The 14,775-nt window shown below is 48.9% G+C and overlaps 2 protein-coding genes across 3 annotated transcripts in view; one reads left to right on the plus strand and one right to left on the minus strand.

Annotated features, from left to right (window-relative positions):
• The first annotated feature begins 883 nt into the window (after window positions 1-883).
• Window positions 884-8,317, plus strand: LOC115171146 (Golgi SNAP receptor complex member 2-like). 2 transcript variants are annotated; one of them, XR_003871143.1, is made up of 7 exons: window positions 884-1,058; window positions 1,714-1,778; window positions 4,152-4,260; window positions 4,919-5,051; window positions 5,240-5,380; window positions 6,555-6,858; window positions 7,025-8,317. XR_003871143.1 is itself a non-coding variant. In XM_029727682.1 (6 exons), exons 1-6 carry the CDS (start codon window positions 1,030-1,032, stop codon window positions 6,714-6,716), a joined length of 639 nt encoding a protein of 212 aa, XP_029583542.1. In that variant the 5' UTR covers window positions 884-1,029; the 3' UTR covers window positions 6,717-8,317. The 2 variants fall into 2 exon arrangements, 1 of the variants encoding a protein (XP_029583542.1); XM_029727682.1 differs by having other exon boundaries at window positions 6,555-8,317.
• A 645-nt stretch (window positions 8,318-8,962) lies between these two features.
• LOC115171145 (G patch domain-containing protein 8-like) overlaps window positions 8,963-14,775 on the minus strand; it is a 39,716-nt gene continuing 33,903 nt past the window's right edge. Inside the window, 2 exon segments of the mRNA XM_029727681.1 lie at window positions 8,963-12,949; window positions 12,952-14,246. Coding sequence (XP_029583541.1) covers window positions 10,314-12,949; window positions 12,952-14,246 — 3,931 coding nt within the window. The 3' untranslated portion in view covers window positions 8,963-10,313.

A 14,775-nucleotide genomic window follows, 5' to 3' on the forward strand; every position in this document is an offset into this window, starting at 1 on the left:
AGAGAAAGAACAAAAGAAAGAGAGAAAGAGAGAAAAAGAGAGCGAATTGGAGAGAGCATACTTAAATTCACACAGGACACCGGATAAGACAGGAGAAATACTCCAGATATAACAGACTGACCCTAGCCCCCTGACACATAAACTACTGCAGCATAAATACTGGAGGTTGAGACAGGAGGGGTCGGGAGACACTGTGGCCCAGTCTGAAAATACCCCCGGACAGGGCCTAACAGGCAGGATATAACCTCACCCACTTTGCCAAAGCACAGCCCCCACACCACAAGAGGGATATCTTCAACCACCAATTTACCATCCTGAGACAAGGCCGAGTATAGCCCACGAAGATCTCCCCCACGGCACAACCCAAGGAGGGACGCTAACCCGGACAGGAAGATCACGTCAGTGACTCAACCCACTCAAGTGGCGCACCCCACCTAGGGAAGGCATGGAAGAGCACCAGTAAGCCAGTGACTCAGCCTCTGTAATAGGGTTAGAGGCAGAGAATCCCAGTGGGGAGAGGGGAACCGGCCAGGCAGAGACAGCAAGAGCGGTTCGTTGCTCCAGTCCCTTTCCGTTCACCTTCACACATCAAATTAACCAAAATAGAAACATGATTTTAAAGCATCACTCAAATCTAGAAAGCTCACTTCCACTTCATAAATGTAGGCTATTACCATTCCATATTTTGGTGGTGAAAAGTAAGAGAGAAAACAACATGAATATACTTTAAATTACACTAACTTTAAATCATTTTATTAAGGATTTTCCTAAATTTCGCTTCTACATTGTTTGATTGGAGCTGTCGAGCTACCTGTACCTGCCTCGTAGTGTCGCTGCAGTAGTTCTTTGGCTTTTATCACTCGGTGGAGCTTCCGTTATTCCATTTCCGTACACAAATCTTCTCAACTGATGACGTGTGCATTGCACAAAAATCCACTTGTTTTCAGTTTCACAATAAAACCGGCTAAAGGTATTCCTCTATAGACCGAGGGTATTTTTTGTGGATTGTGTCTTGAAACGTAAAGGAAAATGGAGACATTGTACCATCAAACAAATAAGTGAGTGTTTCTGTTCCCTTTCAAAAAAATAAGACAGTTAACCTAGCTCAATTGCCTTATGATATACCGCGTTACTGTAGCTAGCTGCTAGCTAACAACATTTCATGACAAAGATAATTTTAACTAACCCCTTCAATTAGTGGTCATGATGTCAACAGGAAACGAGCTAGCCAACCAGCTAATAGATAGCCATAGATCGATGACCAACAATATTAAACTATCACTACTGTAACGGTACGCCGCGTTCAAACCAACTGGGAACTCAGAAATCCTTGACTTCAGTGCATTCAAGACTATTAGGAACTCGTAAAAAAAAAAAAAACTAGCTCTGACTGGGAAACATCGTTTTGAACGGTCATCCAAGTCGGAAACCCGAGCATCTTTCTGATCTAAAGATCACTGACGTCAGGATTTTACCTTGTTTCGCCCCACCCGAGTTCCCAGTAGTCTTGAAAGCACCATTAATTCACTGTCTGTAGTTTACGTATCTAGCGTGTGTATTAAATTGTCACATACCATTGTCTAGTTCCTTGTCTATTCAATAGACCTTTATCTAATATTACGTTTCCATAGAGCTTCCATATAGACCTCTGTTTAATATTTACGGTAGCCTAGGAATAATTATATATCTTTGCTCTCTGTCCTCTTTGATCAGGCAGATACAGGAGGTGCAGTCGTTCATGGGACGCCTGGAGAACACAGATCGTCAGTCTGTCCACTGTGAGTTCACTCTTTCTAAATAATGTATCTTCTGCATTCAATGGATGTTGCAAGTGTCAACCTTTGTTCCACCATCCATCGTATCTACATTGTACAAAAATAGAAATGCAACATGTAAAGTGTTGGTCAAATGTTTCATGAGCTGAAATAAAAGATCCCAGAAATGTTCCATATGCACAAAAAGCTTATTTCTCAAAAATGTGTTTACATCCCTGTTAGTGACCATTTCTCCTTTGCCAAGATAATCGATCCACCTGACAGATGTGGCATATCAAGAAGCTGATTAAACAGCATGATCATTACACAGGTGAACCTTGTGCTGGGGACAATAAAAGGTCACCCTAAAATGTGCAGTTTTGTCACACAACACAATGCCACAGAAGTCTCAAGTTTTGAGGGAGTGTGCAATTGGCATGCTGACTGCAGGACTGTCCAACAGAGCTAATGCCAGAGAATTGAATGTTTATTTTTCTACAATTAGCTGCCTCCAACGTCGTTTACAAAATTTGGCAGTACGTCCAACTGGCCTCACAACCGCAGACCACATGTAACCAGGCCAGCCCAGGACCTTCACATCTGGCTTCTTCACCTGCGGGATTATCTGAGCCCAGCCACCCAGACAGCTGATGAAACTGTGGGTTTGCACAACTGCAGAATTTATGCACAAGCTGTCAGAAACCGTATCAGGGAAGCTCATCTGCGTGCTCGTCGCCCTCACCACGGTCTTGACCTGACTGCAGTTCTGCGTCGTAACCGACTTCAGTGGGCAAATGCTCACCTTCTATGGCCACTGGCATGCTGGAGAAGTGTGCTCTTCACAGATTAATCCTTGGTTTCAGCTGTACTGGGCAGATTGCAGACAGTGTGTTGGCGTTGTGTTTGCGAGCGGTTTGCTGATGTCAACGTTGTGAACAGAGTGCCCCGTGGTGGGGTTAGAGTATGGGAAGGCATAAGCTACGGACAATGAGCACAAATGCATTTTATTGATGGCAATTTGAATGCACAGAGATACTGTGACGAGTTCCCGAGGCCCATTGTGGTGCCATTCATCCATCACCTCATGTTTCAGCATGATAATGCACAACCCAACGTCGCAAGGATCTGTTCACATTTCCTGGAAGCTGAAAATGTCCCAGTTCTTCCATGGCCTGCATATTCACCAGACACGTTGCCCGTTGAGCATGTTTGGGATGCTCTGGATCGACGCGTACGACAGTGCGTTCTAGTTCCCGCCAATATCCAGCAACTTCGCACAGCCATTGAAGAGGACAACATTCCACAGGCCGCAATCAACAGCCTGATCAACTCTTTATTCGTGCTGCATGAAGAAATGGTAGCCAGATACTGACTGGTTTTATGATCCAGGCCCCTACCTTTTTTTAAGGTATCTGTGACCAACAGATGCATATCTGTATTCCCAGTCATGTGAAATCCATAGATGAGGGCCTAATGAATTTATTTCATTTGACTGATTTCCTTATATGAACTGTAACTCAGTAACATATTTTAAATTGTTGCGTTTTTATATTTTTGTTAATTATAAATTCGGAATTTACAACTAGGCAGTATTTACATCTTTTCCCCTTCTTCAGTGTTGCGCAGCCCTTTGAGCCAAGCTGTACCCTGCCCTCCCTACTGATTGTTTTGGGCGGTGGGCAGGGAGGGCAGTGTTCTGTGAGCCAGGCTGGTGCCAGGGCAGGAAGCATAGGGGTGGTGCCAGAGGGACGACTGGGAAGGCTTCTCTAAAGATAATGGTGGCAGCCAGTCGGCCGCCCAGTCTTGACAATGACATCATCTCGCATGTTAGAGGGTGGAAGGATGCAGCAGGCGTCCGAGCGAGGAGTCACTCAGTCAGGATGGGAGAGGGTGGGGGACAAGATGGTGCTAGTCCTTTTAAAGGGCAGATAAAAGCTTCCCACAAGCCTAGTGCTGATGTCACCTTGGAATCAAACGCTATCTAGAATCTCTGCAGTCTGAGAATGAAACGGGTGTAACGATAGATATCTGACTTCAAATAAGAATCAGTGGCTGATTTGTCTTCATGAAGAGATTATGTACAAGGCCCTTTGTTTCAATGTGGATTAACTTCCTCTGCGAAGTTTGAGGAAATAACATATTTGCTTTCGTCCCTCTCTTGGATTCACCTGAAACCGTAGGGCTATATTCCATCGTAGCATGGAATGGGGAAACTAACTACAGGGTGACAAACCACTGACATCATTTGTCTTATCTGATTTATTAGAATGAACATAACTAACATTTTATTTTGTATAAGATTGGCCTATTTGGGGAGTGAAACAACTGTCCAGGGTGTGTTTAATTGTTTCTGTGTGTGTGTGTGGGTGTGGGTGTGGGTGTGGGTGTGCTCTCCAGTGTTGGAGAACGAGCTACAGGCCAGAATAGACCAGATCTTCAGCCATTTGGAACGTCTGGAAATCCTGGCTAGCAAAGAACCGCCAAACCGCCGTCAGAACGCCAAACTGTGAGTACTCATAAACTGCATCAGTGACCCAAATACACCAGAGATGGCGTGGCGATGAATGTTTCATAAAGATGGGTGGGACGGGGTCGCAGCTAGATGAAACAGGCAGTGTGTTTCTCATCCCCTGTGGCGACGCGGCTCTGTGAAAACATTCCCTCGGAAGCCCCGTCATCATCGGCATTCCTGCCGCGTTGGGCAAGGCGTCACGTCAGAGCTGGGTAAACAGGCCCCAGGGGACAAACTGCTGCGCCCCGTCCCACAGCTCTCCTCTGATCTCAGGACAGCTACAGTACGCTGGGGCCGCAGGGCTGAGCCACGAGCAGGTGATGCTCAGGAGGAGCGGGAGAGAAGGGTGGAGGGAGACAGGCCCTCGGGTCTGTCAGCCAGGTGGAGAAGTGGAGAAGTCAGATTGGGAAGAAGGGAGGCATGTTGACTTATCTTAGTGATGATGATAGAAAGCTTTTATTGAGAGCTAGAAGACATCCATACAGAGCATACCAAGGGAGATGTCATGAGTTGGTGAAGGAGGAGTGACTGAACCACAGTCCTGAAATGCTGGAGGCAAAGGCTGACATTTTTACTCTCTGAGATTTCCTCTGCCATTATTCGGCTGGGGGGGGTAAGAAGAATGTTGTCTCTGTCTGTGTCCCCTCCGCAGGCGGGTAGACCAGCTGAAGTATGATGTTCAGCACCTCCAGACGGCCCTGAGGAACTTCCAGCACCGCCGCTACTCACGAGAGAGCCAGGACCGAGAGAGGGAGGAACTCATGAGTCGTACCTTCACCACCAACGTCAGTAGTAGTGGCCCACTCATCTCCCATGTAGCACTACAGTAATGTCTGCACTCATGTAATGATAACCTAAAACATGCATACTAACTCTGCTTGACACACCACAACTGGTGTAACATGGGCAATAAAACCGAAATACATTTATTAGGGGAACATTGTTGAGATGTTACCGGTATTGTCCCCTACAGGATGCAGACACCTCCATCCCCATAGACGAGACGTTGCAGTTCAACTCCAACCTGAACAACGCACACAGAGGCATGGACGACCTCCTGGGCAGCGGCAGCAGCATCCTCACCGGACTCAGGGACCAGAGGGGCACGCTCAAGGTGTGTGTTTCCCCTTGCAAATTAAATTTCATTTGTCACATGCTTCGTAAACAACAAGTGTAGACGAACAGTGAAATGCTTACATACGGGCCTTTCCCAACAATGCAGAGAGAAAAAATATAGAGAATGAATACACAATGAGTAACGATAACTTGGCTATATACACGGGGTACCAGGTACGATGTAATTGAGGTACATATAGGTAGGGGTAAAGTGACAAGGCTACAGGATAGATAATACGCAGTAGCGGCAGCGTATGTGATGAGTCGAAAGAGTGCAAAATGCTGATATTCCTGGTAGCTATTTGGTTAACTATTTAGCAGTCTTATGGCTTGGTGGTAGAAGCTGTTCAGGGTCCTGTTGGTTCCAGACTTGGTGCATCGGTACCGCTTGCCGTGCAATAGCAGTCTATCACTTGGGTGGCTGGAGTCTTTGACAATTTAGGGCCATCCTCTGACACCACCTGGTATAGAGGTCCTGGATGGCAGGGAGCTCAGCCCCAGTGATGTACTGGGCCATACGCACTACCCTCTGTAGTGGATGCCAAGCATTTGCCGTACCAAGCGATGATGCAGCAAGTCAAGATGCTCTCAATGGTGCAGCTGTAGAACTTTTTGAGGATCTGTTTTGTTGTTGACACTTTGCCAAGGAACACTGACCGTGACACGGCAGGGCAGGTCCTTGTCGACGGTATCCCAGAGAGAGGAATCAGTATTCCAAAACAAAGCCCGGTTTCTGTTCTCTGTAATGATCACTATGTGTAGTAGAAGTGTGTGGTGCTGGTCGTCAGCAGCTGGCTAAGTACATATTTCCAGGGAGGAGAAGAGATGGTGTTCCTGGTGGAGGCTGCTGTAGGCCTCCTGTTATCAGGGCGTCTGGTGATCAGATGGGCTGGCCGTGAGAAACAGCTGAGGGACAGACCGGGAGGACAGAACGGCTGGGTGGGGTTCCTCAGACAGCCTCTCCCTAATCAGTTGAATAGAGCTTCGTCATGACCAGGCTAAATGCAGGTTATGATACGACTGTGTATACAGTATTCCCACAAACAAACAGCAATGAAGCAGAATACCCATTAATAACTAACTTCAGCTTTTTCTTCAGGAAACAACAGCACAATCAATGGGACTTCAGCAGCTAATGTTTGATGTCTCCCCTCTGTCTTCCCTAAATCCAGGGGAGCCATAAGAAGATGCTGGATGTGGCCAACATGCTGGGTCTGTCCAACACGGTGATGAGGCTGATCGAGAAGAGGGCCACCCAGGATAAGTTCATCATAATTGGAGGGATGCTGCTCACCTGTGTGGTCATGTTCCTGGTGGTCAAGTACCTGGGCTGACCATGACCGCAACTGCAACCACAGTTTTGCGTTGGTCTCGGACATTTTTGCACAATAAGCCCATAAGATACGTGAACGGTGATAAATTAGGCTTGTCTTCTAATTGGAGCGCTCCTTGAAAGTATTGTTTTCCGATCGGAAGGTGAGGAATTATCCGTCTTTTAATTTCCATGGGTTTTGTCACCCACTACTATTTCAACCAATCTTTGTTTGCACCAGTAAAATGGGTGTTAAGCAAGACATATACACTGAGTGTACAACACATTAAGGAAGCCTCCCTAATGTTGAGTTGCACCTTTTGCCCTCAGAACAGCCTCAATCCATCTGGGCATGGACTCTACAAGGTATTGAAAGCAGTCCACAGGGATGCTGGCCCATGTTGATTCCAATGCTTCCCACAGTTGTGTCAAGTTGGCTGGATGTCCTTTGGGTGGTGGACCATTAGTGACACACACGGGAAGCTGATGAGCGTAAAAAACAGCGTTGCAGCTCTTGACACCTACTACCATACCCTGTTCAAAGGAACTCTGTCTTGCCCATTCACCCTCTGAATGGCACACACACACAATCCATGTCTCAAGGCTTACATTTTTTTTTTAAACCCATATCCTCCATTTATACTGATTGAAGGTCTTTAACTCCTGGTCTTTAACAAGTGACATCAATAAGGGATCATAGCTGTCACCTGGTCAGCCTGCTATGGAAAGAGCAGGTGTCCTTAATGTTTTGTACACTATACTTTAATTGTACTTCAAACTCAACAACGTGGAACCTTGCAACCATCATTCCAGCTCGCTGACACCTGCCACTCATCTCGGCAGTCATCCACCTGACAGCCTGTGTGTGAAGCTGTAAGTGGGTGAGAAAGAGGACATTTCATATGACTGGTTACCTTTTTTCAAACCAATTCTCCTTCAAGGTCCACTTTCTTGCCTTAGTCTCCGTATAGTGAGTTCTCCATTGCCTTGTGGATGGTATTCATTGTGGTTTCATCTTCTATTTGAAGCATTATTTTACGGTTTGCTGCTATTTTCCCCCGAATGAGGATGATTCTGGAAATGGACAGAAATGGATGAAAAGCTGATGTCGCATCTTACCTCATCACACATCCTAATGACACTGCCTGGAGAATACTTATGTCACATTAACCAATACATGTAGCCCAGGGAGGAAGAGGGCAGTTAACAGGGACCTGTGCACAAGCTACAGAACGATAGTAAGAACAAAAACACAAAAGTGATGAAATATTCTGTCATGTTTTGTGAAACTATCTGAACAAGGTGTATTGTTGTCACACTTTCAAACTGTAAATTTCTCTGGACGTTTGCTTGGCCCTAGTCTCACTATGTTAGTGCAACCAAGGTTCAAACTGTAATTCTCTCAAGATCAAAAATTCAACATTTTAAAAACAACTTGTCTTAATCTGTCTCTGAAGTGTACAGTATTGTCCATTGAATTCGGTACGGGTCAAAACTAACAATGGATATAAAGCATAGTTTAAATCTCTCGCTGAAAATGTCAGAGCCTGTCACACAATATGGAGTTTAAATTTACAACAGTAAAGCTATTGTTTGGAGGGATTTTCCTTCTACTGTTTGAAAGAGAATTACTTTTGAGACTTCAGTACTTGAGGGGCCCTAGTCGGAGTGTGCATAGGAACCCCTACCAATACATCTGACGTTAGTCATTTAGCAGACACGCTTATTCAGAACCACTTACAGTACTGAGTGCATATTTTCATACAATCCATTTATCACATTTACTTCAAATACAATCCTGGGAGAGCAATAAGCATGTAATGTTCCAGCAGGTAGATAAACTATGGATGAAAAGTTTTACGCTGAAATTAGACTGACTCCTGGTCTTGATGTACAGCTAGGTGTAAGTGAGGCTACATAAAACTTACTGAGCTCTGGCGCCATCTAGTGACAGCTCAGCATGCCATAACCTTCAGAGAGTCAAAACAGATGTAAAATCCTCTAGCCTTATTAGCCTAGTAGAGTTGTCCTCTAGTCTAAAAGGGCTGCATGCAATATGCAGACATCTCAAGAAGCTTGTGCTGAGAAATTCACTTTTCATTGCAGTTTCAGAAGCCGTTTGCCACAGTAAGTAAAGAATGCATGTTTGTGCTGGTATCTGTTACTATAACGTACCAAACTGGATTTTTTTCCTATGTATTGCTCGCAACCCTTACTCATACCACTACAGACTAATTCACTCTTCACCAGCTAAACATAAGACAGACATGTAGCAACTCAAAACTCTTTATTTGCTGACGCATCATATTTAAAAGACATACCATTGCTGCCACTTACAGGGCAGTCCCATCACCCAATCCTTCCCAAACAGGATAATAGTTCAGAAAATGTCTTGATAAAGTATTCTTTTCCATCTTCGTTCCTTCAGTTATCATTTTTTTTACAGTAGCAACAAACCTCTAGAATGTTATTGGGGTTAACTACAGCAATTTTATTTACATTGAGCAAAAATTACACAAGAGGAAAAACATTTTGAGGAGCATTTTGGAAAATAATTTAGAGAAAGAAAATACAATTATTGCAGTATACTACAATCATACATTTGTTACATGATGCGAAAGCAGCATCTTGATGTACAGATTTCAGTGCAAGTCATTTCGATATACAACCACTACCACTTGGAACAACATGACCTTTAACCCTACAGCACTAAGAGGGTGTGACCCCCCCCCCCCCCCCCCCCCACAGTACCTCCAATAAAACATGAGCTTCACCCAACCTCTCATCGGTGTTCCCCCACCAGTGACCATTTTCATTTCCTTATGGGCAACATTTCATTAGTCAGTAATAAAGAACATCCCTTATATGCCCATCATATTAGAGGGATACTTCACATTGCTCAGTGATCTATGTACACTACACCGTATTACAAATCGTTGGTGAATATTACGGGTCATGAAGAGAGCAAGTAGTCATGTGAGAACATTAGATATTAATGACAACAGAATTCAGGCAGTAGACTAGAGCCACCAGATTACATTAAGTCAAGGCTGTTTCCAGTCATGGATGTCACCCTAACCCCCCCCTTGTCCCCATCTCATCTCCCCCTTCCTTTCCCACAACACCATCCTGCTTATGGCTTCAGCCACTGCGTCTCTTTGGCTGTAGAAAACAAAGAAGAACATTGACAGCAACAATCAGTTATAAACTGGGACAAAAAAAAATACTCCAGAGGTTTCTGCTTCTTTTTTACATTTTTCTTTTAAACCGGGTTCCCATTGAAAACAAACTGCCATCTTAGATTTGAGGTTGCCTCAAACCCTCCTCCACCCTGTCCGGAAACCTCAGGGTGAATGTCAGTCAACTGTTAGGAGGGGTCCATTCAAAGAGCCCACAGTAAATGTCTGTTGTTTACCTCTGCACAGGCAGCATATCACAGCACCTTTGTCTGGCCAGTGGTCTAATGGTGACCAGTCTGATGACATTCTCATCATCACCTGCTGCACAATGGTGCCACTACACCTCCCTCTCTCCATGTTAACTCCGATGTTTAACCAGGCCTTCTCTGGCCAAAACACCCTCCTCTGATGTGGACACATGGCTCTAGTGAAGGTCTTTCTCAGGAGCCGTGGTTAGGGGGGTGCTGGAGGTCCTGCCCTGAGAAGATGGGGTGCAGGAAGGGGTGGAGCTGCAGTGCGGCTGCCGCAGCGGCGTTAGAGTGCCGGGGGGCGAACAGCGTTGGGTAGAGGGATGAGTGTGGTATGTGGTGGAGTGCTAAGGGGCTGTGGTGATGAAGTGCTGAGGCTGGGATAATGTGTATGGGCTGGCCAGAGAGGAAGGCCGTGTGGTGGGCAGGGATCAGTCCAGCGTGTCCCACTCCCAACTGGTGTCCCAGAGTGTGGCCTAGAGAGTGTCCCAGGTGAGACAGGGAGATGGGGGTGAGGTGGTGCTGGGGGATGTGGTGGACCTGGGCTAACTGGTGGTGCGGGTGGGGGCCGTGTGGGTGAATGCCCATGGCTGCAGCCTGAGCAGCATGGTGCTGCTGGATGAGGTGTTGTACTGTGGTGATGGAGGTAGCCGAGGCTGCAGACACGGCAGGCTGGTGGATCTGGATCATCTGCTGCTGGGGGGGAGGGGGTGCCGGCTGCAGATGGTTAGCTGCTGCTGCCATGTTCGCTGCAGCCTGTGCTGCTGCGGCTGAGGGGAAGGTCTTGATGTGCTTGGCCAGGAGCTGCTGCTGGATGTGCTGCTGGGCGGCCTGCTGCAGCTTGCCGTACTTCTCCATCTCCTCTGGGGTAAAGGTGATGGGCTGGCTCTCCAGCGGGGCCAGACCGTCCTCCTCTGCCTCCATGCCCATGTCCTCCTCCTCCAGGCTGGGCGGGGGGTAGTTGGGGTAGGCGTGCATGGGGGGTGGCTGCTGCTGCATGTCGGGCATGAGGGGCTCCATCATGGGGTTCTGGGAGGGGTCCTGTCCCGGCTCGCCCTGGTATGGGGGCATCAGCATGGAGGGCTCCTGATCGAACAGCGGCCGGGGCTCATGAAGTACCCGTGCGTCCAGGGTGAGGTGGCGGGCCTCCTGAACTACTACTACTGTCTCCTCCACCTTCTTATGAGCTGGTTGAGGGGGAGGTGGTGGGGGAAACTCCCGGATGGGCTCCATCAGGATGACCTCTCCCCCGGCATCTGAACCTTTCCCTGCTGATGACTTCTCTCCACCATCAGGCCGGGTCAGGGGGATCGCAGGGAATTTCTTCCCTGCCTGCAGCTTACCGAACAGGGGCAGCATGGACTTATTGCCCAGAGCTGGAGGCAGTTTGGGCCCAAAGTAGCCCGATGGTGGGTCCTTGATCTTGGCGCCAGACTTGGTCCCTGTGGTTGGGACATCAGATCCCTTCCTGGACTGGATCTTATCCAGAAGCTGGCGGGCGGTGAAGTGTGAGGAAGAGTTCCTCTGGTCTCCCCCTCCTTCTCCCCGGGACCCCCCTGCCCTCTGGCTCTGGGAGCTGCTGTTGCGGTTTGGGGCTCGTGATGAGGCAGAGCGGGGGGACTGGGAGCGGTAGATGCAGGAGCGGTTGAAGTCTCGGCGCCGTGTGGCGCTGTCTGCCCGGCCCCTGTGGCCCCCCCGGCCTCCACGACCCCGGTGAGGGGAGCCCTTGGTGGAGCTGGAGGAGCGGCTGGCTGAGCTGTGGCTGCGGCTGTAGCTGCGTCTCCACGACCTGGCGCTGCTGCTGCGGCTCCTGCTGCTAGAGCTCCGAGAGCTGCTCCGGTGCCGCCGCTGGTGCCTCTTCCTGCGGCTGTGGCTGCGTGAGCGGGAGCGAGAGTCCTCCGAGGACGAGGACGAGTAGTGACGTCTTCTGGAGCGCCGCCGCCCGCCACTTCCCCGTCGATCGTACTCGGAGTCAGAGGAGCGTTTAGAGTGTCTCCGGTGGCGCCCCCCGTCACTGTCGTCACTGTAACTGTCTGAGTAGCTGCGGCTGCGCCGGCTGTAGGCGCTTGAGGAGCGCTCTGAGCTGCTGGAGTCTGACTGGCTACGGGAGGCCTGGCCGCGGTGCCGCCGCCGGCTGCTCCCTCGCCCGTCTCCTCGACGCGACGAGCGGCTTCGGGAGCGGCCGGAGTCCTCGCTCTGGTGCCGGCGCCCCTCCCGGGGCGTGGACCTGCGGCGGCTGGATCGGGAAGCCGAGCCTCCGCCTCCTTCCTCCTCACTCTCACTGCTGGGTGGCCTGCCTGGCCCTGGGCTCTTCTGGGCCGAGGAGGAGCAGGAAGCGCTGGGTGGGGCGCTGGGGTCTGTCTTCAGACGTTTGGTGCCGTTGTGCTCCTCAGAGGGCTTGGCCTCGTCAGAGCCTTTCCCTGCCCCACCTTCCTCTGCCCCGGACTTCTGAAGTGCTTCTTTGGCTGGTCGTTTCCTCTTCCCAGGTTCCGTTCCTGTTCTTGCTGGTGCTGGGGGAGCACTAGAAACTGTTGCGGCTGCTGCCTTTTCCTCTTTAGGCTTTTCCTTATCACCACCACCTCCCTCTTCCCCCTCCTCACCTTTGTTTTTGCTCTTCTTTCGTTTGTGTTTTTTCTTCTTTTTGGTTTTCTCTCCTAGGATCGCAGTTTCCGCATCCTCGTCCAATACGGCTCCCTTCTCTTTTTCTTTGCGCTTGGAGCCTTTGCCAGATTTCTTATGCTTCTTCTTCTTCTTCTTTTTCTTCTTCTTGGCTCCGCTTGTGCTACTCTGTAGCTTTTGCTCCTCAGTCTCCCCTTGGGAACCCTCTATTTTAAGGAGGGCTGCTCCTTATCAGTGTTGTCAGTGCTGGGCCCAGGGGTGGTGGTGGCAGCAGCAGCATTCCCCTCATTGACTGCAGCAGCTGCCTCAGGATAGTTTTTTTTCTCAGCTCCTTCACCAGCGGGCTTGGAGGACTTTGCTGCTCGTCCAGCACGGCCCCCTTTGTTGCGGGATAGTTTGAAGTCGAAGTACAGGGGGTTGCAGCTGTAAGAGAGGGCGGGCTGAGCCTTGGTAAAATCCAGCAGCTCCGAGGGCCACTGCAGAGTGGTGCTCTCGTCTTTGCTCAGGACCAGGAAGAAGGGGCCGGTGGGGATTTTGGGGCCCAAGTTGGGCTCTGGGACTGGGAGTGGGGCCTCCTGCTTGTTGTCTGGTACTACAGTGGTGGCCGTTGTGGGAGGGGGGTCTGTTAAGCTGGCAGAGGCCTCTTCAGTCTTCAGTTTAGGTGATGTAGGAGTGGGCTCTGTGACTGGAGCTGCAGGAGTCTTCTCTGGCTCCTCTGATTTGCACTCAGTAACTTTAGGCTGTTTCTGCTCAGAAACCTCTGCTACCACCTTCTCTTCCTTCTCTTCCACCTCTTCTTCATCTTCTTCTTCTTGCTCCCTGATCTCACACTGGTCTGTGGCCTTCATGAACACCAGGAACTGGAAGCGGGGTTTGACTCTGCAGTGGGTTGGTGGGATGTAGTGGTAGTACTCAGGCTCCTGGCCGGCCCAGCCTTCCTCCTTCTTCATCATCATCTTCAGCTTGTTGAGAGTGGAGGCTAGGGAGGCGCCATCATCCTCTTCCTCCTGCTCTGGTTGTTCTTGATGTAGTTGTTCCTCCTGCTGCTCCTCCTCCTCCTCCTCCTCCTCCGGCCCTGCTGTTCCATTCCCCCCTCCTCCTCCCTTGGGGCTCTCGGTGCTGCAGCCTGACGTCGCCTCCTGTCCCGTGGCCTTCTCCCCTCCCTCCTCCTGTCCCCCCTCCTCCTCCTCGTCATCTTGATGAAGTTTAGCGAACACTGCTGCGACCGTCTCCAGCTTCACCGGGGGTTTCTTGGCGAAGGAGAAGGACACGCTGACCTTGGAGGCCCCGGCCGGGGATGAGCTCCTCTTCCCCAGGGAGAAGCTGACGGTGGTGGCTGGTTTGGGGGAGGCCTGACCCCCACTGCTCTTCTCCTCCCCTGACAAACCCTCCATGGCAGTGTCTGCAGGGGGAACATACTCGGGGGTTACAGCACTCCCCTCTTCACCCTTCTCCCCGTCTACTGCCACGGTGGTGGGTTTGAACATGGGACCACTTCCCGGGGTACTGAAACACAACGATAAAGAACATATTAAAGTAAACTGTTTAATGTGTTATGCGTTTCATCCAGAACACATTTTTAATTATAAATTTTTCTTTGCACATACATCTGCATTCCTGCACCGATAGGAAGCTGCCACACAGCTATCAGACTGTTAAACAGCCATCACTAGCACATTAGAGGCTGTGGCCTATAGGCATAGACTAGAAATCACTGGCCACTTTAAGGAATGGAACACTAGTCACTTTAATAATGTTTACATATGTGGCATTACTCATCTCATATGTATATACTGTATTCTATACTATTCTACAGTATCTTAGTCACTTAATAATGTTTACATATGTGGCATTACTCATCTCATATGTATATACTATTCTACAGTATCTTAGTCACTTAATAATGTTTACATATCTTGCATTACTCATCTCATGTGTATATACTGTATTCTATACTATTCTACAGTATCTTAGTCACTTAATAATGTTTACATATGTGGCATTACTCATCTCATATGTATATACTATTCTACAG

Source organism: Salmo trutta, chromosome 32 (genome assembly GCF_901001165.1).
Source record: "Salmo trutta chromosome 32, fSalTru1.1, whole genome shotgun sequence".
In the NCBI taxonomy this organism is placed as follows: Eukaryota; Metazoa; Chordata; class Actinopteri; order Salmoniformes; family Salmonidae; genus Salmo; species Salmo trutta.